General features: G+C 36.5%; 1 protein-coding gene across 2 annotated transcripts in view; it reads left to right on the top strand.

Moving 5' to 3' along the window:
• The window catches only part of aplp1 (amyloid beta (A4) precursor-like protein 1), an 80,873-nt gene that overhangs the window by 26,414 nt on the left and 29,656 nt on the right, over positions 1-24,803 (top strand). For both annotated transcript variants that reach the window (XM_067450276.1, XM_067450277.1), the window contains exon 2: positions 23,582-23,755. In XM_067450276.1, coding sequence (XP_067306377.1) covers positions 23,582-23,755 — 174 coding nt within the window. The remainder of the gene's footprint in view (positions 1-23,581; positions 23,756-24,803) is intronic.

Raw genomic sequence — 24,803 nt, 5'->3', positions numbered from 1 at the left:
AGGCTTGTGGTGATGCTGTAAATCCTTAGCCGTCTTTGTCTGGGGAGATTATACAATATATTGGACTGAAAGACACAAGACCTAAAAAAAGGAATGTGTTACTATATTGTGTTACTCCGTAAAAAATAACTAAATCCATTCTCAAATTTAGTTTATATTAAACAACATATAGAACAGTCAATACTTGGTAAATCAATACAACTTGCCTTACTTATTTGATTATTGATTATTTATGTGTAAATTTAAATGTAATGCATGTAATACAAGTAATCCAACACTGATCACAGGTAACTATCACTCACATTTACTTCAGGAAATTTAAAATGTTCTGTAATTTTATTTTTCACCATTTTAACACTTTTATTTATACAAACGTAATGGGAAATGTTGCGATCTGAATTTAAACATACATTGGCTACAGAGTATATGCTCAAAAGAAATGGACAATGTGTCTTTCTAATCAGTGTTTTCCCCAAAATATAGAACTATCCTCCTTTCTAAACACTAAGAAAATCACAGTGTGAATGGTGTGTGGTTGGGGGGTAGATTGCTGTGGTTTTAATATTGGTCCTCGCTGTGACAATTTTTTTGCTTTCTTTATGAAAGGATAATTGTTTGTCCTTAGTACAAGAGTGACCTGCTGTTTGCCATCCTTTTGACAAAGATGGGCAAAATAGAAAGTGAAAACTGTGTGTATGGTGTGTGAATGTGTGTGTGCATGTTTTTTCTATCCCGGTGGAGCATGAATGCACACTGACTTGTGGACTTGTGTCACAGTAGGGACCAAAATTGAGGTCCCCATGATTAAACAAGCTTCAAATCACAGGAATTTATTTTCTTTCTTTCTTTCTTTTTCTTTCTTTCTTTCTTTCTTTCTTTCTTTCTTTCTTTCTTTCTTTCTTTCTTTCTTTCTTTCTTTCTTTCTTTCTTTCTTTCTTTCTTTCTTTCTTTCTTTCTTTCTTTCTTTCTTTCTTTCTTTCTTTCTTTCTTTCTTTCTTTCTTTCTCGATATAGTATACAGTTTTCACAGTATAAAAACCATTACATCTATGGAGAGTCCCCACAAAGATAGTGTGTGTGTGAGCACGTGCATGTGGGTCCAGGTAAACTCTACAATCTAAATCTACATTTTTTGGAGTTCATTAGGATAAAAGCTTATTAAGCAGACTAAATATCTTTTGAAAATGTAAAATTGCAGAAAGTTTTGTATGATGGGTAGGTTTAATGTAAGATGTTATTATAAAACATGAAAACACAACAAGTGCGTTCACGTTCAGGTTTGGCTATACTTGTGAGGTCCAAATGTCCTCACTTACTCCATGTTACCAAAAGTTTTAGGATGCCTGCCTTTACATGCACATGAACTTTAATGACATCCCATTCTTAATCTTTAGGGTTTAATATGGAGTTGGCCCACCCTTTGCAGCCATAACAGCTTCAAATCTTCTATGAAGGCTTTCCACAAGGTTGAGGAGTGTGTTTATCAGAATTTTTGACCATTTGTGAGGTCAGACTCCGATATTGGATGAGAAGTCCTGGCTCGCGGTCTCCGGTCTAATTCATCCCAAAGGTGTTCTATCGGGTTGAGGTCAGAACTCTAGTTCCTCCACACCAAACTCACCCATCCATGTCTTTATGGACCTTGGTTTGAGCACTGGTGCGCAGTCATGTTGGAACAGGAAAGGGCCATCCCCAAACTGTTCCCACAAAGTTTGAAGCATGAAATGTCTTGGTTTGCTTCACCATTGCCTTAAGAGTTCCTTTCACTAAAACTAAGTGACCAAGCCCAACCCCTGGGGAAAAAAAACACAACGTAATCCCCTTCCACCAAACTTTACACTTGGCAAAATGCAGTCAGGCAATTACTGTTCTCCTGGCAACCGTCAAAACCCAGACTCTTCCATAGGATTGTTAAACAGAGAAGTTTTATTTGTCACTCCAGAGAACACATCTCCACTGCTCTAGAGTCCAGTGGCAATGTGCTTTACACCACTGTATCCAACGCCTTTCATTGCACTTGATGATGTAAGGCTTGAAAGCAGCTGCTCAGCCATGGAAACCCATTCCATGAAGCTCTCTACGCACTGTTCTTGAGTTAATCTGAAGGCCACATGAAGTTTGGAGGTCCGTAGCTATTGACTCTGCAGAAAGTTGGCAACTTCATGCACCATGCACCTCAACATGCGCTGCCTCCGCTCTGTGATTTTTACATGGCCTACCACTTTGTGGCTGAGTTTCTTTTGTTCGCAATTGCTTCCACTTTGTTATAATACCACCAACAGTGGACCGTGGAAAATATTAGTTGTGAGGAAATTTCATGAATGGAATTATTGCACAGATGGCAACAGTACCACGCTTGAAATCAGTGAGCTTCTGAGAGCGATACATTCTTTAGCAAATGTTTGTAGAAGCGTCTGCATGCTTAGGTGCTTGATTTTACACACCTGTGGCCATGGAAGAGATCAGAACACCTGAATGAAATAATTTGAAGGAGGTGTCCAAATACTTTTGGCAATAGAGTATATATAGTGAAATTACATCTGAATAGTGAAGATAGTTTACTGGTCCTCACTAATTAAAAAAGGCTTATAAATTGGCCAAAACATGTTTTTTATTTAAATCTAGGTTTAGGACAAGGGGTTGGGTGGGTTAGGGGAATTTATCATTATTCTGGTAAAAAAAATCATCGGAAAGTTTATGCAATGTCCTCACTAATGTAGTCAACTGTATGTGTGATTATTAAATTATCTCTGTATCACACAGTTTGGGCTACTAATATGAATTATGCCTTAAATTTTGCAGGGGTATTTTCTTCAGAAATTGCCAAAAGTCTTCTTTGTCGTTTTAAAGTCCTAGTTAGGATTTCACACAGTTCCCCCTAGAATCTTGCTTTTTTTCTGTCCTTTTTGGGCCATGCCAGACTTAGCCGCAGTTGTCGTACGAGTGATGCTTGTTTAGTACTTTTTTTTTTTTTTTTTTTTGAGAGCTAGCAGGACATTGTGTGTTCCTCAGAAAGACCCCCAAAACAGGTCGGGTGTCTCATCGAGAGGCCTCGACTATAAACCGTTCCCAATCTGAATGGAAGTAATTGAATTTAGAAAATGAAAAAGCCTCTTTGTCTGTTAAAAAAAGATTGCTTGATGTCGTCCTTGATGTTCTCGCAATTAAGCTATAAAAAGGAAGCAGCCCACTTTCGAGGGGGAATGGACAAAAAGCTTTAATGATGGCAAGGAACAGAACGGCGGGTGACAGCGACAAAGAAAAAATAGAGTTTGACGGGAGATTGTTGAAAGTGGAATGTTTAGTCATACATCACTCTCTGAGTCAGACACATTTGTCAGGCGAATATACTGCAGCAATAGCTCAATGCAGGGGGAAAAAAAATCCCTGCTGTTCCTGAAGATTGTTTGTAAATCATGAGCATGCTCAGTTTTTAGGTCTGTCAATTTAAGGTCTGGTGAGTGTGTTTGTGTGGTTTGACAGTGACTCACCTCTCGCTGCTGGTGCCCATCTGGGCTAATGTGTGTGTGTGTGTGTGTGTGTGTGTGTGTGTGTGTAGAAACCTCTCAGACCAGTAGGGCTATTCTCGTGGTTTAGCTCACAGGCTATGTGGGAGATCTCTGGCTATGTGTTTATGACTGTTTCATCACACAGTGTGGTATTAAAACTGTGACACAGGCCATGGACATCACGACTTCACGGCCCACAAATGCACAGTAATTCAATGAGTAAACTTTGCAGTTATGACTAAACCATCTGCTGTTTTTGTCATTATACATTTTTCTTTTTTTATTATTTAATATCTGTAGTTAAAGGGAATGAAACCATAAAATGGACCATAAAATATAATTTTAAAAAATCCCTTCAACTTGCATTGAACTTGCAACCACAAACACCCTATAGCAAAAATATCATGTTAGTTTTTCACAGGCATTTTCTACAAAGTCGAGTTCAAGTACTGACTGTCAAGGTTTTGCTGTTGTTTTGAGTTCATAAAGTCCTAGTTAGAGGACATATTTCATAAATCTGTTCTTTATATCCGTATAACACAAAAGAAGATTATTTGAAAAATATCTCAAGGCTCTATTCAGTAAAAGTCAGTGGGGTTAAAACAAGATTCTTCAGTTGAAAAACAACAAGATACCAGTTTGGAATTACATTTTGTTTTCACTAAGTCACTAAGACTAAGTTTTCATTTTTACTTTAAATAACTAATGTTTGACATACAAAATGTTTGTTTTGTCCATGTAACATGAAAGGATATATTTTTGGTTTAAAAATGCTTTAACAGATCTATAAAAATAACCCATACAGGTTTTCTGAAGCCACATTAATGGAAAAGAGAAATTAAAGGGAAATTAAAGGGAAAATTAAAATGATGTCATCATTTTCTCACTCTCATGGGCCATAAAACCTTCTAGCACTGACTATCATGTTTTTCTGTTGTTTTGAGGCCATTAAGTCCTAGTTAAGATTTCATAAATCTTTTCGACTTTCTATCCGTAGAACACACACGCGTTGGTCTATGTGGTTTACAGGGACTCTCCATAGGCGTAATGGTTTTTATACTGAACAAACCGTGTTTTCTATACTGCCCCTGCCCCTAAACCTAAAACACAGGAAACATTCTGCATTTTTACTTTCTCAAAAAAACATAATTTAGTATGTTTATAAAGCTATTTGAAATATGAGGACATTTTAAATGTATAATTCAAACCACATTTATAATGTAATACCAGTGTAATACCCATGTAGTTAAATTTGTGTCCTCATAAACCACATAAACAGGCTTTCTCTCACACACACACACACACACACACACACACACACACACACACACACACACACACACACACACACACACACACACACACACACACACGTATATATATATATATATATATATATATATATATATATATATATATATATATATATATATATATATATATATATATATACGTATTATTTGAAAAAATATCTCAGAGCTCTATTCAAGTCAGTGGAGTCAAAAGTCACTGAGACTAAGTTTTATTTTTGCTTTAAATAACTAATATTTGATATATTTGAAAAACAAAAACAAAAAACAAAAAAAACATTCAGGTCTCCAATTGAAAATGGTCTAGTGAGTGACTGATCATATCTAAATTTTTCTGCTGCCCAAATTGGATTTCTAAGAATTGATGCAATTTAAGTAACAGAAATTCAATTTGGCGACCAAAAAAAAGAATATTTTAGAACATTTTCAACTGGAACATTTTCCTTTTCTTTTTTTTAGTGCATACAATTTGAAAATATCACCATTAGCTAATTGGTTGGCTTAGAAGAGTTAATTCTCCCAAACATGAATATTCTGTCATAACTTGTTAAAAAAAAGAATAGATCTACCCTGTTTGCTATGAATTTGTTTCTTTCATGTAAAAAGAATGGATGTATTTTTGGTTCAAAATATGCTTTAAGAGCCATTAAAGTAATCCATAAAAGTAATCCATAAAAGTAATCTATACAGGTTTTCTGAAGCCATTTTCAGGAAAAAGAGAACCGGGGACATTCTTCTAAAGTTGCACTCTTTTTGTTCTATGAAAAACAATGTTATTAGGATGAGCAAATTACAATTATTTTATTTTTAAACTATTCCCTATTACTAATAGGGAATAGTTTGTTATAGGTTATTATAGGAATGATAAAAAAATAAACGATTCCATCATTTACTCACTCTCGTGTCGTTACAAACTTTTAAGTCTTTCTTTTTTCTGAAGAAGACAAAGAATATATTCAGAAGATATTTTCACCCTAGCGTTCTTCAAAATATATTTTGTGTTTCAATTCACAGAATAAAGAACATCAAAGGTTTGCAACAACATGAAGATGAATATATCCTAACAGAATACATTTTTTGCAAACTATGCTTGTAAGTTATGTTTTGTCTTAAAATATCTACTTGACCTGCTGTTTGCAAATACCACTATTGTTATATACTTCATGTCATTCCAAAAATGACCCAGGCAGTGTTGTTTTGACGTTCCCCAGCGTTCTTCAAAATATCTTCGCAGAGGAAATAAGGTCAAACCGATTTGGAATGACCTGAGGGCGAGTAAATGATGACACATTTTAATCTTGAAGGTGAACTATCCATTTATATTGTAAATGGATAGTTCACCTTCAAGATTAAAATGTTTAAAATTAGCTAAAAAATGAATTTAATTCTTAATAGGCAACTGAGTGCGAGCGCACCCTTCTGCATCCAAATGTGACGGTTTGCCTTTCGCTAGTGTGCAATCCCGTCCCAGAACAAGCCCTGCAGGGGTCACCCATCATCTGCCATCTGCTACTCATCAAGGCAGCTGGAGCTCCAGCTCAACTAATCTGGGCTGATGGGAGCCTAAGCGGCGAGCATCCAGCTGCCCTGTCAGTGCAGACACCACTGCCTTCAAACCCACTGTTCACCCCGAGGCAAAACAAACAGATATGAGAATAAATGAATTTGGAAAAAGATGTGGAACCTGGTGACCCAACCAACCTGATATTTTTGCAAAATTACAAAATTACAAGTTCGTATTTACTTGTATGATATATATATATATATAATATATATATATATATATATATATATATATATATATATATATATATATATATATATATATATATATATATATATATATATATATATATATATATATATATATATATATATATATATATATATATATATATTTACTTGTATGATATATATACAAATAAATATACATATTGAGAAAAAAAGCTTTTTTTAGCAAACAAAAAATAAAATTTAATATGATCTAGGCCTTGTTTTCATTCACAATAACAGAACCTACAGTCTCAGCACTGCACTGTAGGTTCTGTTATTGTGAATGAAAACAAGGCCTAGATCATATTAAATTTTATTTTTTGTTTGCTAAAAAAAGCTTTTTTTCTCAATATGTATATTTATTTGTATATAAATGAGTTATTATTAAATGAGTATTATTATTATTATTATTATTATTATTATTATTATTATTATTATTATTATTAGTAGTAGTATTATTATTAGTATTATTATTAGTATTATTATTTTATATTTACTCAGAAATTGCTACACTGTAAAAATATATATATGGTTCAGATACAATAATATTTTGAGTGTCTATTTATTAAACCAATTTCCTATATTGTAACGACTCAAAACATTTTGTTCAATAAATTCTACATTTTAAGGCAACTAGGCTACTTACTTTTTATGTTAAAACCAACAAAACATTTTTAGAGTGTAGTAAATCTCACAAACAATTACAAAATGAAAAAACTGAAACTGAACTGAAAACTGAAAAACTGTTTTTTGTAAAACGTACAGAAACGATCTTATTTGTTACATCATTGATTTTTGTAAACATTTTTTTATAGTATAACCCCACCCTTAAACATAACTACCTGGATCGCACAAATGAGATCATAAAACATCTTACAAATTAGCCACCAACTTAAAAAAGTAAGTAACCTGTGTTTGCCTTAAGATTTTGTGTTTATTGAAATAAAAAAATTGAGTTGATACAATGAAGGAAATTTGTTTAATAAATAGAAACTCAAAATATTATTGTATCTGAACCACATAAAAATGTGCTAAATTATGAAAATAGCACAATTTGGCATGTTTCACTGCATCATCACAAATAAAAAACAATTACTCAATATGCTTAAACATCTTTTAATAATATTTGAATAAAGGTTGTCGATTCTCAAAAAATTTCATTGTATTAACTCATGTTTTTTATTTCAATGAACTCAACATTTTAAGGCAACCAGGTAACTTATTTTTTTAAAATATTTTTTTAGTGTAAACTAGTTACAAATTGCCATGAGATTTATTTTGACGACCAGCTAAACAGCTTAAACCAGTATGAAATCAGCAGATAATTTCAGCAAGGGATATTGAACAGTTTGGCCCCGTAACATCTAATTTCCTGCCGTGTTGTCTAACCTTCACACCAGCCAAGTGTGAGAATCGATAGCTCCACAGCTCGTTGCCTTTCGCTAACATTAATTACAGCGTGCAATTAGCACGTGGCTCGCAATTAGCATCAGAATCTAACAGTGGTTGTTGCACCGACCGAAGCGAGTCTGGCCGGGCTCTTTCATCAGGCCTTCTTCACATCCAAGAGCAGGGTGAACCCAGCTGACTCTCCTCTCTCCTAATCATGGGCTGCCAGGCAAATGAAGCTGAGCACTGAATAATTAATCAGCATGATTACAATGATGAATGCACTGAAATCTTGTTGGGGCCGTATTACTTTGGGTGGGGGTGGATGAGGGACAGCGACACGGAGAGGAAGGGAGGGGGAGACAGATTGCGGAGGGTTGAGATCAGCAGAGAGGCAGAGAGAGAAAGGGTGGAGGGGGGCCGGAGAGCTGCAGCCACCCACTATTAGGGCCATCTGTCCTGCAGAAAGACATTTCTGTGTAAGTGCACGCGAGAGCTTTGCACTTGTTTGTTTCTATTTATTCCCCCAAACTGCGGCAAAAGCCCAGTGTGCAACTGAGCCAAAGGAAGAAGCGTTTCCAGGGACACTTCCTGACATGCTAGAGCTTGTCGTGTAATATTCAGTTATTAGAGTTGGCTGAACTCCTGGGAACTGCACAAGCTAAGGGCTTTGTCACATTTTTCAGTTGATTGATTTGTGTGCACATATATGCATATCATGTTGCATAGCCGTGAACCTAAAAATAAGAATATAGAAAACTAGTTGCTTTAACTTTTAATACTATATGTATATATATATATATATATATATATATATATATATATATATATATATATATATATATATATATATATATATATATATATATATATGACAGTATGTCTCAGCACTGTAGGTTCCGTTATTGTGAATAAAAACAAAGCCTAGATCATATGTCATTTTATTTTTTGCTTCCTAAAAAAGCTTTCTTTTTCTCAAAATGTATATTTATTTGTATATAAATGAGTTATTATTAAATATATAAATATACACACACACACACACACACACACACACACACACACACACACACACACACACACACACACACACACACAATTTATCTTATATATAAATAGAAATATTTTATAATATTTATAATATATACATGCATGTGTGTATTTATATGTACATAATAATTATTATACACTGTACACACATATGTAAACACACTTTTATTTTGGATGTGATTAATCACGATTAATTGATGGGCCAGCACTAAAAAAACTAAACAAAAACATTACAGCATAGAAAGTAGCTTTCCAACTGTTAAACATTTAATATATTATATATCAATGTTATTTTGATCTTCATATATGCATACATTTTATCATACAAAGCAAATTATTTAATTACAATTATATTTAAAATATGTTTAAAATGTATTTTAGCCAAATAAATTATATGTATTGCCATTTGTGATCAATATAAACATCTATCCCACCAGAATCATCATCAGATGTATATCTTGACTAAGGTACATCCCCTTAGCAGATTAATGCTGATGTTTTATTCTACATTTGAACTATAGAGGGAATGTGATTCAGTAGTGTGAGGGACGAACTGTGGCCCACTGACAGCTGCCTGTCTAAAATGACGCATGGTGTATGGACTCATCCTATCACACATGGGTACAAATGGAGATGACTGCATCTCTAATGAATAGAGGATCCACACACACTGTCACACACACAGTCCATACACTTGTATTTACTGCAGGGTGGTCTGATGGATTAAAATGAGGTTGACTTGTTAAAAGGTGACACATGATGAACTGGTGTCCTTTCCCTGCTTACTTACCCAGCAGCTCTGCACGATTGCATCATCGCCAGGCATGATGTCATCCTGCATCCACGACCAGGAACAACGAGCGGTGTAGAATATTTAATCAGAAAGCAGGGAACTGTTACTGAATGAATCATATTTCATGTGTTGCCACAAACAGCTAGAACACAATCTCAAGGGATGGTAGATTGAATATGGGGCAGTTTCGTGTCTGCTTTAGTAAGGGTGGTCAATATAACTTCTTAATACGCAATCCTGTTGTTTTTTTTTTTCCTCTCTGTGATTTATTGGTGAATGAATGTTATTCCAAAGAACAATTGTGGGTAATCTTTATTGAAATATTGTAACTTTCATATTATTTTTATTGAATGTCCTGTTTCCCTTGTTATATGTCCAATTGCGGAACAAAATGAGTTGCAAATGCTATGTTGACTACACTATTTAATGGAAGGGAGGTCGGCAAAGAGGAATCAACTTAAAAAAAAAAGAAAAAAAGAAGAAGATTTATCAAATAGTTGCACGTTTGTTTGGTTTTAAAACTTGAAAATGCATAATATATGCTATCGTTCAAAAGTTTGGGTTCAGTAAATTTTGGGTTCTGTTTCAGAAATTTGCTCATCATTTATTTTATTTATTTTTTAAGATCAAATATACAATAAAAAGTTAACTTTTTCAAATAATATTGCATTTCCCTGGTAATATGTTTTAAAATGTGATTGAATGTTTAAAGGGGTCATAGATTTTTATGTCATGTTCTTTGAGGTTTACTAATATTAATATTATTCAGACTGTATTCTGATTTTAAGGCGTGGCCCCTTTAAGGCTTGTCAGTAAAGGACTACTGATATTATTGGCTAATGTAACTGCATATGAAACGTTTTGAAAACATTATCCATATAAAACAAGCATTTACAGACAGATCATTATAAAAATAGTTTTGCGGTGCTGCTCTCAACAAAGGTTTCTTTGCGGATTCTCCATTACGTTGTGCCTCGTTTACCAAACAATCTGCTGTCAAATTCACAGAACAAACATAAAACCCTCCGATGTGATCCATGACGGCATTAAAATAAACCGTCCGTTCCTGATGCTGGGCTCCTTCTAAAGTCTCTAAAGAAATGGGCAAATGAGCTGTTTAAACTGGACATGTCATAGCGAAAATTCCTTTATGCTTCCATTAACTCTTCGATTTGTCTCATCGGCGGTAGACTCAAGTGTGTGGAGTAAAGCACATCCAGTGTAGACAGCATCAGTGAGTATAATAATGGGTTCGATTTGCTTTTGTCATGACTCTTGAGTCTAGTTAAGCAAGTTTCAGCCTTTAAATGGCTAAACGCTAGTGGGCGGGGCATGTGGTGTGATGATGTAAAACTATTCGTCAATGCCTTGCTCTGGAGGCAGTCATATGCAAATGTATTTGCCCGTGTGATATCACAAATCCCGCAATATCCAAACGAGGCGTTTCTAAAGCTTGATTAAATAAATGCTTTGTAAAGTGATGGTTTTAAGCTTATATTTGCAGGATGTTTTAACTTCTTATATGTCAAAATATCAAGACAAATTTTGATCAATTTAATGAGTCCTTCCTCATTAAATTGGGTGGCAGTGGCTCAGTGGTTCATGTAGCTTGTCTACAAACCAGAAGGTTGGTGGTTCGATCCCCGGTTCCACCTGACCAAGTGTCGAGGTGTCCATGAGCAAGACACCTAACCCCAGCTGCTCCCGACGAGCTGGATGGCGCCTTACGTGGCTGACATCACCGTCGGTGTATGAATGGGTGAATGTGAGGCAAAAATGTAAAGCGCTTTGGATAAAAGCGCTATATACATGCAGTCCATTTACCATTCCTGAAGAAGTGAATTTTTCAACCCTAAACTTTTTAACGGTATCTTTCAAAGTAGTTTAACTAGTCTGTTCATGCCCTTCATACTGTGTGTGTGTGTGTGTGTGTGTGTGTGTGTGTGTGTGTGTGTGTGTGTGTGTGTGTGTGTGTGTGTGTGTGTGTGTGTGTGTGTGTGTGTGTGTGTGTGTGTGTGTGTGTGTTGTTTGTTTAGGTTAAAAGTCATTGGTTTAAAGTCTGAGTACTTGAGCCAAATCCCATTTCAGTGTATATGTGTAGGTGCATGTCTCAGACTGTCCTATTAAGGAGTTTCACTCGGCTAAGGTGAATGAGCTGTGGGGAAACCTACAGCTTGCGGAACTTCACTTTGACGTGAAGGAAAATCAATCACAACATAACCCTCCAAAAACAAGTACACAAGCTGTTTTGAACGGCTTGAGCTGTGTGTGCATGCCCTTTTGCGCGATAAAATCTCCATTGTACAGATAGAGAGGGAGTAGCAGTGAATGAGAGCCAATCCATTTTAAATGGGCTGGTGTTATTTGTGAATGTAGTCACGGCTGTTTAACAGGGTTTAATCGACGGCTGCTGAATGTTAGAGTTCAAGAGCGCACTGGAATCAAATGGAGCTCTTCAGTAGCATTACAATGGAGCTTGTGACTTGCATTATGAGTCAAAAATAACTTTCTGTTTTTAAAGGTACCGAATAATAAAGCTTTTGAACTGGATTGAACTAGACTTAATGGAATGGATCAGAACGTAATTTAATTACATTTGCGAGATGGCGTGGCCGATTAAAATGGAACAATGACTAAATCTGCATTGATGGGATTTTCTTTTTAACGAGATCTGGTATGAAATGCTGCAATTTCTATTGCAAGAGGCAAATGAATGCTATTTTATCGCAGAGCAACATGCTTTCTTTTACTTGGAAAGCATTTCAATATATCTTTTGATGGGTTTTTTTCCCTTCATTATTATCTTTTGCTAATTTCACAGTCTGCCTCAGAGCAAAAATTAAACTCGATCCCATATCCCTGCTTCCTTTTTGTATTTAATAGTGTCGTGTTGTTGGTTCTGTCTGCAGGGGAGTTTGCCATTAGATGTTGTTTACATGCATCATTTGGCTTTCTGCAGTTAGATCTCCTCAAGCAGAGAACATAAAGAGAGAGTTCACCCTAAAAAGCCAATTATTTACTCAGTCTTTTTTACAAACCATATCCATATGATTTTCTTTCTTTCTTTCTTTCTTTCTTTCTTTCTTTCTTTCTTTCTTTCTTTCTTTCTTTCTTTCTTTCTTTCTTTCTTTCTTTCTTTCTTTCTTTCTTTCTTTCTTTCTTTCTTTCTTTCTTTCTTTCTTTCTTTCTTTCTTTCTTTCTTTCTTTCTTTCTCCGTTGGAACACAAAATATTTTATTTAATCTGCTTTCCACTTTTGTCACTATAATGAAAGGGAATGAGGTTGTGCCTCCATGGACCTCTTATTTGTTCAGCTTATGCCACAGATGCTCGATTGGTTGATGTCAAATTCGTTGTTGTGCTTCTCAAACCTTTCCTGAACAATTTTAGCTTGTACAATTATCCTGTTGGAAGAGGCCACAGCCACCAGGGAGTATGGTTTCCATGAAAGACTGTATATGGTCTGTAACAATGCTTAGGTAGGTGATATATGTCAAAGTAACATCCACACGGATGGCAGGACCCAAGGTTTCCCAGCAGAACATTGCCCAAAGCATAACACTGCCATTACACTGCTTGCATTCTTCCCATAGTGCACCCTGGTGCCATGTGTTCCCCAGGGAAGCGACACACACATACCCGGCCATCCACGAGATAAAAAAAAAAAAAAAGTGATTCATCTTCTTCTTCCACCTTTTTCCATTGCTCCATGGTGTAGTTCTAATGCTCACATGCCTACTGTTGGCACGTTTGGCATTGGACAGGGGTCAGCATGGCCTGACTGGCCCCATAAGTAACAAACTGTGATGCACTGTGTATTCTGACTCCTTTCTATCAGCATTAACTTCTTGATCAATTTGAGCTACAGCTCCTCTGTTTGATCGGACCACACAGGCCAGTCTTCGCTCCCCACGTGCATCAATAAGCCTTGGCCACCCATGACCATGTCCCTGGTTCACCACTGTTCCTTCCTTGGATGACTTTTGATAGATACTGACCACTGCAGACTGGGAACACTCCACAAGAGCTAGTGCCAAAATGCTAGTCATCTAGTCATCATTGGCTCTTGTCAAACTCGCTCAAATCTTTACACTTTTTCCTGATTCTAACATCAACGTTGAGGATAAAAAAAAGGGTCACCTGCTGCCTAATCTATCTCACCCTCTAACGGGTGCCATGATGAAGAGATAATACATTTGATTCACTTCACCTGTCATAATGTTATGCCTGATCGGTGTATGTATGAGTAGTTCAAATAAATCATACGCTATATTCTAAGTCATTAGTATCTGGAAATCTGCCCTAGCTCTCCATGGTGAATACTAATGTTCAATTTATGAACACATCTTTTTCCTTATTGATCAAGTTCACAAAAACTGGGTAATTAATTCTCGAATTGGACATATCTGGATTCATTCAGAGTACTTCCAAAAGATTTAAGACATTAAGATTTTCTTAATGTTTTTAAAAGAAGTCTCTTCTCATTTATTTAAGGCTTCATTTAACTGAATATATTTTAAAATAAAATGTATTCATGTGATGTCAAAGCTGTATTTTCAGCATCATTACTCCAGTTTTCAGTGTCACGTGATCCTTCAGAAATCATTCTTATACTGATTTGCTGCTCAAGAAACATTTCATATGATTACCAATGTTGAAAACAGTTGTGCTGCTTTTTTAGGTTTCTTTGATTGCAACATAGTGTTTTTACTGTCACGTTCAATCAATTTAATGCATCCTTTCTTAATAAAGGAATTAATTTATTTAAAAAAAAAACAAGCAAACAAACAAAAACTGACCCAAACCTTTGAACATAAGTTTACTTCACAATTCATATGGACTACTTTTAGGATGCATTTAAGGTTCTTGTCTATTTTGTTGTTCCACAGAAGAACTAAAGTTTTGCATGTTTGAAACAATAAGAGAGTTAATGATGACAGAATTTTCATTTTTTAGGTGAACTATCCCTTTAAGCATAAGCCTTTCACTTCAGCCTGCCAAGTGTTTCAAGACTGATGACATCTGTCATCAACAAGCAAGATAAAAGGCTGCGTCTTAAATATCTTGTAGTGAATGAGAGCATGCGTTCATCTCTGTCATGCCCAATACAATAACTCTTACAGACGGTTCTTTTATCCGAGAGAAAGAGTTGCTGCTTAGTGCTTTTTTTCTGCTTCGGATGAAGAACATCAACCATTGTGCAACCCGGCTCAGGTTTTAGCAGACTGCAAGAATTAATAGCATGATTCACATCATGGAGTCATGCGTATTTGCTATTCCCAGAATGCAATCTGGCCTAAGCCAAAAGATTTGGTATATAACAATCCTCCTGTTTGTGTGCGTGTGTGTGTGCGTGCATGTTTTAGATCAGCCCTCGGGGCTCCTGATGCACTGATATCGATTGAAGGAGCAGGATTGTACAGCATCTCTGGGTATTGATCTCAACCGTGTGTGTTTCTGAATGTGTGTCTGTGCCATGTGTGCATATGGAACTAAGAGCTCGAGAGCATGCAGGCAGGTTATGTTCTCAAATGTCCGGAAGTCTCCCATGTGGCTTTGACCTTCCCCCAGTAAAAAAAAAAAAAAATCTAAAATAATCTCATCCCATTATCTTAGCAGTGTTTCAGTGGATAGAGGTGCAGGTCCCGTACCATGCCCTGGTTCATCCTGTTTTAAACCACATCAAAGGTTTTCAAAAAGGCTCATGGTATGCAAAATTGTGTATGTTTCGGCTCAGTGTAATGTAATCAAATAGGCCTCCAGAGAATCTACACAGATTTTGAAGTTCAACACATCCCTTGCTCAATTTATGTTTACATTTTGAATAAGCATCTTTCAGCAACCAATAACTATAGTACTATAAGTTTAGTTCAACGCATATTAGAGATGCACTAATGTTAAATGACAATTGTTTTATGTTTTGCCCCAAAAAAGTGTTGTTCAATGTTCTTTTTATTGCTGTAACTGAAGTTTCAGCATTGATTTGTTGATTGCATTTGACATATGAGTATCATAAATACAGTGCAATTTTATTTAAGCTTCATGCTTTCTTTCTTTTTTATCAACACTTGAATATGGGTATGTTACATAAAAATAAAAATAACACATTTCAGTAAAAAGCTGAGAAAATTGTGTTTTTGTCAAAGACTACATCTGGAATATATTCAGTACAATGAGCAAAACACAGATGGGGTAGATCGAGACCATCAACACCCACAAAGCTTCACAGTCCTGTAGCACTTCCTGTGTGTTGATCTGGAGATACTGTACTCATCCAGGAGATGTGTAATAGCACCACCTATTGTATAACGTTCACAGCGATGCAGCAACCATAATGAAATGACCCTTCACAATAGATAATGCTTTAAAATGAACTCTGTTAGAGAGATACAAATCCCTCAGTTCTTGCCATCTCCGCAAAACCAAGCCAATGTTGGTTCTTGTTTTATTACGATCTCTGTCGGCGTTATCTTTTTGCCAGCATACGCTCCTCTTTTCGCCGTTTTTTTAAAGGTTCAAGAGTTACCCGTTACATGTCAACCTTTTGCTACTCGTTGTGATAACCTCTGCCACTTGCACCCACCTCAAAGTAGCTGTAGCGGTTTTTCGATATTTATGGATATGACGAGACACATGGACACAATTATGCAATTATGCAATAGGGGTGTAACAATATATCATGTCACAGTGTATCACAATACAAAAATGCAACAATATGTATCATGTATAGTGACAATCTGTATCGTATACAGTTTTTTTTTTTTTTATCAGTACTACATTAAACTACTATATATAATGTTGAAAATAATATATAATAATACAATGGGAGAATATTTGTGGGTCATGATAATTGTCTATCATGCTCCTTATATATTCCTTGTTACCAGTAAAAAGTGGCCTGAGTTAGTGACATAGTGCAAGCATATTTGTCTAAAATAACTGTATTTCCAGTTTCATATTCATGAATATTTGTAATCTGGTGTAACCTTTGTCCTGTACATTGCGTTACCAGCACCAAGTCCAAACATACATTTCCACCCCCAATGTAACACCAAATTTAGCATATTAATCAACAATAATTGTTTTGTTATCCTTTTACCAAATGTCTTGTATTATCGCAAGAATATTGTATTGTGAGGTCAGTATTTTGACATGTATTATGACATGAGGGTATCATTACACGCGTATGCCTCCAAAAAATATAACTACTTATAGACTAAGCATAGTGAATCATGGTAAGACAAAAACACATTTTGGAAAAAGGATTGATGATACATTGACAAATATATAAAAATAGCAAAAAAGGCATATTCTTCGTATGTGTGTTATGATGTGTAACACAGCACAATGCTTTCACATTAAACCATTTATATTGCATTGTAGAAATGTTGGAATTGTATTTAAAATCTAGTAAAGAAGAAGAATATACTATGTTCCAACTAGGGGAAAAACATATTCATTATAAAATATTGCTTCCAATATCCAATACGGATAATACAGAAACTGTTAATATTAACCCTAAAACGTAAAGTGCACTGTACTTATTCTGATGAGTATAACTAGAAATCTGTTTTACTCAAAAGTAAGAGTGACATGAACAGATGTTGACTTCAGAACAGTTTCATGAGTAATCAACAGCTGAAACTCAGCGGTGACTAAGTGCAAGGTCGTGACACCAGGGTTCTCTCTGAGCGTTTCACACACACGTGTGTGTGCACTGCAATCACTGCAGCGGCGGTACAAACCAATTCGTCAAGACTGTTTTTTTTTTCTCACATAATTTTTAATCCAACAGTCTCCTAATGGCATTTGCCTCTTATTCTCAGCTCTGCACTAATGCTGCTTACTCTCTCTATCCTACGGGTTCTGTATATTTATTGTATATTTACAGCTACGGTTTATATATTTATTTCCTCATAAATTTTAATTAGGACTTCAAACGTTTTTGCATTGGCCAGCAGAGGCAGGGTTTTCCTTTGATCACTTTCGCATTCTGCCTTTCTCTCTCTCTTTATTCCTTCCCCGTGGGCATCTCCAGTCTAATTGGTTGCCTGAGTGCTGTGTGTCTGTCATTCACTCTGTCATTGAAGATTAAAGTACGCCGGGTTTCCAGTCTTTGCCAGGGTTGCCAGACTGGTGCCCTTGCTGGGGATGCCATTGAAATGCAGCGAGCTTTGGAGTGTTAAAAAAAAAACTGTGAGAGGCTTCTAAAAGCTGTTTTTTGCTTTGATTGCGTCTTTCCGCCTACAACTAAGTCGTGCAACCTCGCAACAGCACTCCCCCTCAGAATTCACGCGTGCAGAATCATATTCAGAACTGACGCACACCCGGTCTGGTGTTAGAATCACAAGTTACAATGTGTTGTTTGTCGTTAGTCTCTCTTAAAATCACTCTTGGGCACAGAACCGAACTGATCAAAATTGCTAGTTGTGTGATGAAAAGGAAATTCTACTAGCTTGAATTAGACTATGCTATTAAATATATATATACATTCAGCTTTGATGTTGTGTGTAAGGCTCATTTTTTTATGAGACCATGCAGTCTACTAGCATATGATAAAGTGGTGCATGGGGTGTATACGTTTTAAAATTTAAATTGTATATAATTTTTTTTTAAATAAAACATATACAAAAAACTGTCTGTTTAAATATTAATTAACAATGAAAGTCAATACTGTAATGCAGAGTAGTAAAAATACAGAAGAAAAATTACAGATTTTTCAGGAAGATGTACTAAGAGTGGTATTCTGATAATATTCCGTCTACAACAGAAATTAAATAAAGTAATCAAATGTAAAATAGCACTGCTGTATACATTAAATATAGACTAATCCTTATTTTAAACTACAGCTTATTCAAGAGTAAGTGATTTAAGCTTTGTCTTTTCTTGTTTGGTTAACATCAATGACTGCTGTCACTTTAAGAGCTGCACAGACCTAATAAACTGTTACACATACAGACATAACCGATTGTGTTTACAAGGATACTGCATTTTGATATATAGGTTATTTGAGCGTTTAGGCGCATATCTTAAGCCCACAGTATCCTTCGCATATCCTTTGCATCCTAGGGAACAGCGTTTCTTCTGCGGCTTAATGCGCTTTTAATAACACAGTTTAATATATCAAGCACATCCCGCAGTTTAGCAACAGTAGACTGCATTTTACATCACTCACTTATTCGGCTGATTTAAGTTTTGCTTAGGGAAGAGTGCCGCAGTTAAGGAAAGGATTGTGCGCTGAACAGAATTCGGCTGCAGCACAATAATCGTTTTATCTCGATTACCTTGTTTTCATTATTGTTGGAAGCCAAAATCCAAATCTAATTCAAGATGAATTGCACATCCCTACAAAGAACATTATCACTTCAGTCTAGGACAAGTTTAACTTACATCTGCATTTTGTCATTTATGATGAGAGTGCAGAATTTTGTCAGTCAGCGCACACACTAAACAAAAAAAACCTAATCTGGACGCCTCTGATTGGCCATTGCATTCATAAGCTCAACAGAAGTGTGTATGATGCGCTTTATAATGCGCAGATTGTGTCATATTGCAATTAGTTTTATTTTATTATATATAAAATTCAACCCGCCAAATCACTTTTACACGCCACTGCTGAAATACACCCGCCAATATCAGCAGGGGCGTGTAAAATTGATTTGGCGGGTTGAATTTTATATATAATAAATGTCTAGCACTGTATACATACAGTATATGTGACCCTGGAGCACAAAACCAGTCATAAATCACATGGGTATATTGGTGGCAATAGCCAACAATACATTGTTTGGTCAAAATGATAGATTTTTCTTTTATGCCAAATATAGGATATTAAGTAATAATCATGTTGCATGAACAGATTTTGTAAATTGTAAATATATCAAAAAATGTATTATTATAAGCAATATTCAGGACTTAATCTGGACAACTTTAAAGACAATTTTTTAAAGGTCCCGTTCATCGCGATTCCATCTTTCAAACTTTAGTTGGTGTGTAATGTTGCTGTTAGAGCATAAATAATACCTGTAAAATTCTAAAGCTCAAAGTTCAATGCCAAGCGAGATATTTTATTTAACAGACGTTACCTTTCAAAGCCTACAGCGAACGGCCGGTTTGGACTACAGCAGGAAGTGCAGGGATGTAATGACGTCACTAGAACCGTTTGTTGACTAACCCTCCGCCCACAAGAACACGCAAAAAAGGGGCCGTGGTCTCACTGTTCTCCCACGTGGAGAAGAGCGCGCATTCAGCGCTTGCATCTCCCCGTTATGGTAAGAGGCGGGACCTTTCCGGGCAAAGTGCGCTAAGCTGCTGTCCAATCACAACACATGAAGCGCTGGCCCAATCAGAACTCGTTACGTGTTTCTGAAGGAGGGACTTCATAGAACAAGGAAATCATCAGGCCGTTTTTAGGACAGAGGAAACAGCGCTGTACAGATAAGTAAATTGTGTGAAAAATACTGTTTTTTTACACGCGAAACATGAACTCATGTTATATTGCACACAGTAAACATAATCAAAGCTTTAAGCATAATCTAAAACAAAAGCGAAGAATGGGACCTTTAATATATATTCCATAATATTGTCCTATCCTAACAAACTATATATGAGTAGAAAGCGTATTTATTCAGGTTCCAGATGATGTATAAATCTCAATTTCAGAAAATTGACCCTTGACTGTCTTGTTTTTTTTTTTGTTTTTTTGTTTTATGAATCTTTTCTTCGGATGATTTTAATATCCCATTCTGCTCGTGTGTCATGGAAGCTAGTGTTCTGTCTGACACTTTTAAACAATCGTTCATTTAAATCGCTGCCTCTCTTCAATTCAGTGTCTGTACCCTGATATAAATTTGACTATAATTTATCAGATTAGACTTAATCCAGGATAAATCACTCCAGCACAGACAACCCCAGATTAATGATGCTTTTGAAAGGCGCAGTAATTTCCTCTTCTGAAAAGCAGCCCTGTCGGTGACCATTCCTGCGCATGTTGATTTTATTGTATCGCCTTAAAAAGAACAAAATAATAATAATAATCAATTTATGGAAACGATTATAAAATAAGCAATACAAATAACATTATATGGTCACCATACGTTTCTTCATATAACATTATTTTTGACTTCCTGAATGAAATATGACCTTAGCTATAGATCTGATTTGATTTAATTTGCTTTGGGAATATTAAAGTGAGCTAAGTAACAATAGGCTTTTTTACATGTTCTAAGAGGCTTTGGATTATATTGTCTGCTACATACAGTATATATGTGAGGCTTGTCCCTGCAGAAGACAAATGATGTACAATATACAAACACAGAAACAAACACTCGTATTTTCCTCGATGCAGAGAAGCGATTAGAGTGCCGGCTAAAACAGTGAAATGGGTTGATAGATACCCAGATGAAATGAAGCCTCTCCCCTGATTAGACTTTCTCTTCTCGCCTGAGCCTTTGTTTCCTGCTCTGTGTTGCTGTACTCAAATGACCTAGTGGTCAATGAGCTTGTATTAACATCTGACTCTAGCACGGGGTTACTGTTTGCTCTGCATGTGTGACTGTCCCCGGGGCCCTTCCTTCAGGAGTAGTGAACAGATTTCGGATCGATACCTACATCCTTTGCCAAAGAGACAGAGAGGATGTGAATGAGCTAGAAACTGAGTGATGTGAGAGAGAAGGCGAGAGAGCAGAACGAATCAGGGACTGAGCGTGTGTTCTCAATGGTGTACACTTACTTCTGTTTCCTGCAGCTTGTATACTGTGTTTTTTGAAGGCACAGAGCACCTGAATACTATATGTGCCTGTAGTAGGCATAATGTATCCCATAATGCAATGCACTTTCCATTTTCAATAAGGGTGCTTTCACACCTGCCTCATTTAGTTCGGTTGAATCGTAGAGTGTGTTTCCCTCTTTGGTGCGCTTCGTTTGGTCAGGTGTGAAAGCAGCAATCGCACTCGGGTGCGCACCAAAAGCGGACCAAACAAGCGTACCGAGACCTCCTTGAAGAGCTGATCTTGGTACGTTTCAAACAAACCCTGGAGCGGTTCGTTTGTGGTGAGAACGTTTGTGGTGAGAACCAACTGCAAAAGTACTGATCATTTTTTTGGACTAAACCAGCAGCCGTAGTTAGCTGTGGTGACATTATGTGTATGGCATTACCTGATAGATCTTTGGCAATATTTTTGGAAGATGAGCATGTCAGAGTTAAGAATAATTAATGCAAATCTCCGCTTGAAGTGACGAGCGATGAGCGCTCGCCGTCTGCAGTAGAACGTTGTTTTCAACGCATCCGCTCTTCATTATAGAAATGTATTGTTTGCATACTGTAGTAAATACACACAATGTAGTAGATTATGGCCAGGAATAAAAGCAGCCCGCGCAGTCGTCTCTCCATAGAGTTGTGTAGTTTGCTGGCTTTGCCTCTTATGTTGGAATTTTCCCGACACGTAAATTCTGACCAATCAAAAAGCAGTTTAGGAAATTCGCCATGGCCAATGAGTGATGTGGATGTTGTCACATGCCTGCGTTTTGGTTTGTTTCAACTGGTTCAGACCAAAGCAATCAGTGTGGTGTGAAAAGGAACCAAAAAAGCTGAAAAATGCAACAATGTATAATTGTTTGCCCTTGGTTCAGACCAAATGAACTGAACTAGAGATGTAAATGCACCCTCTGACAAATGATCCACATTTTTTTTTACATACATTTGTTTTTCAGTTTTATTTCTACTGATATAAAGCATACTTCAATTGTAGCATATCAAATAATATTTATTTATTTGTTTGTTTGTTTGTTTATCCTTATATAAATGATGTTTTATTTAATAATAGTGTTTATTTATTTATTTATCCTTAATTAAATGTTATTTAATAATAGTATGTGTTTATTTAAATGTTTTGTTTTTGTTTGTTTGTTTGTTTGTTTTGTTTTTTACTCAGCCGGAGATAGTCTAGAAAGGATTGTGGAAAGTGTACTACATATTCACAGTGAAAATGTCACATTGTTTTGATTCCTTTTTAAAGATAATAGTTCGCCTTCGCCCTTTTGAATTCGATAACATTTTGATTTTCGCCGGATGGGTGAGCAGACTTAGGATTTGTGACTATGGTCTCAGACACAAGCCGCTGCTGTGCACATCTGCAGCTCAGTGTAATGTCTTTGCCTGTCCTCCAGTTACACACACACGTTTGATGGAAGATGGATAAGCTGCATTTAGGGTTATCAGCAGGTCTGGCTTGCTGGCTCAATTTGAAATTCAATAATGAGTCTCCATGTTATATTTCCTCCTCTCTGTCAGGGCAGTGATAGCAAATGTACTCACCCTTCTTCCCTGTCTCTGCGTCTCTCCTCGTCCTGTCCTTTCCACTTATCTATCGCTCTGAATTTTTGCTGTCCTCAAATATTTCTTATCGCTCTGCAGTTTGCAGAAATAACAGGCAGCCAGGCTTAACTTGTTTTTATCAGGAATATAGGACACTCCGAACTTCGAACAATTTGAGTTTCTCAATACGATACAATACATAAAGTTTGCATATCTTTTCTAGTATATAAACGTGTTGTGTACTTGTTTCCTCTTGTGCTTGCCTGCTATATTGTAGTGTATTTTAATATATTTGGACCTGCATTCTTGCTTTGGTTATAGTCACAAGTATGTTTGTGTAAGAAAGCCCCTGCAAGTACATCAAATGTAATGTTTTAATGTACAATTGAGGGTCACTTTGAGTTTGAATCAGCATAAAAGTCAAAATCTCTCTCTCTTTCTCAGGCTCTGGCTATGACGGAGGTGAATGGACCTCATGTGGCAGAACCTCAGATTGCCATGTTTTGTGGTCGTCAGCTTCTACACATGAACACTGAGACCGGACAGTGGGAACCAGATCCTCAGGGCCGACAGGGATGCTTCACCCAGCCCAGCAAGATCCTGTCATACTGCCAAGAGGTGCTTTTCTAATGTGATTGTGTTTTGTTTAGTTTAGTTTTTTGTTGTTTAGTTTTGTTGCTTTGTTTTCTTTGTTTGTGTTGTTTTGTTTATAGGGCTGTCAACGTTAACAGGTTAACACATGCGTTTTTTTGTTTGTTTTGTTTATTGCCCAGTGTAGCGTGTTAAAATATTTCACATAATTAACGCAGCCTCCATTTTTTTCTATCATCCTTTGGCAACGTCATATGATCACACTCTTATTCATGCAAATGTTTTTAAACCATTTAAGCGTGACAAGACAATAGAGAATGCGCTGTTTGTGAATGTCCTGTCTATGTTACACACACACATGCCGCAGACAGCAAACCTTAAGCCTAGTTCAGACTGCACGATTTTCAAACTCGTCGGTTCACTGCTCTTTTGAATGATCTGGGGTATCATTCAGTCACTGATGTGTTCACACTGGACGATGGTTTGATGACAGAGGAGTTCACACTGCATGACTGAACAAGAGGAAGAATCGCCGACGACTCTCTCTCTCTCTCCAGTGCGCAAACTACGTTTCCCAAACACACGTGCGATGTGACAAGTAAACAACGCGAGATCACACGTGCATCAGACCAGAGTTCTCGCGCGAGACTTGGAATTGTTATTAAAAATGATAAACTGCACAAAGTTTGCTTCAAATTGTATGTGCGCTGATTTGTGGCGAAAAAGAAAAAAGATTATGGCGGAAGAAATTGTTGGAGAGATTGTTGGATTGAAACGCTGTTCACACAGCAGGAGTTTCAATCGCCTACAGGTCCAGATATTTAGCATGCCAAATATCTTGTGGGCGTCGGCGACTCGTCGGCGGTTCTCTCTGATCGCGTCTTTGATTATTCACACTGCGTGATTGTCACTCGCGTGCACGAGCACCGATTTGCCTGTGATCTCGGGCATTTGTCGGCGGTTTCACAAAACCTGCCGGCGACTCAAAATCGGGGAAAATCGGGCAGTGTGAACTAGGCTTTAATCAAGTTCTCTTTCATGCTTGATCGAGCAATAACACAGAATTATGACAAAA

The sequence above is a fragment of the Pseudorasbora parva genome, chromosome 8 (assembly GCF_024679245.1).
Source record: "Pseudorasbora parva isolate DD20220531a chromosome 8, ASM2467924v1, whole genome shotgun sequence".
Taxonomy (NCBI): Eukaryota; Metazoa; Chordata; class Actinopteri; order Cypriniformes; family Gobionidae; genus Pseudorasbora; species Pseudorasbora parva.
The sequence above is the reverse complement of the archived record's forward strand: the minus strand, read 5'-3'. Positions and strand labels throughout refer to the sequence as shown.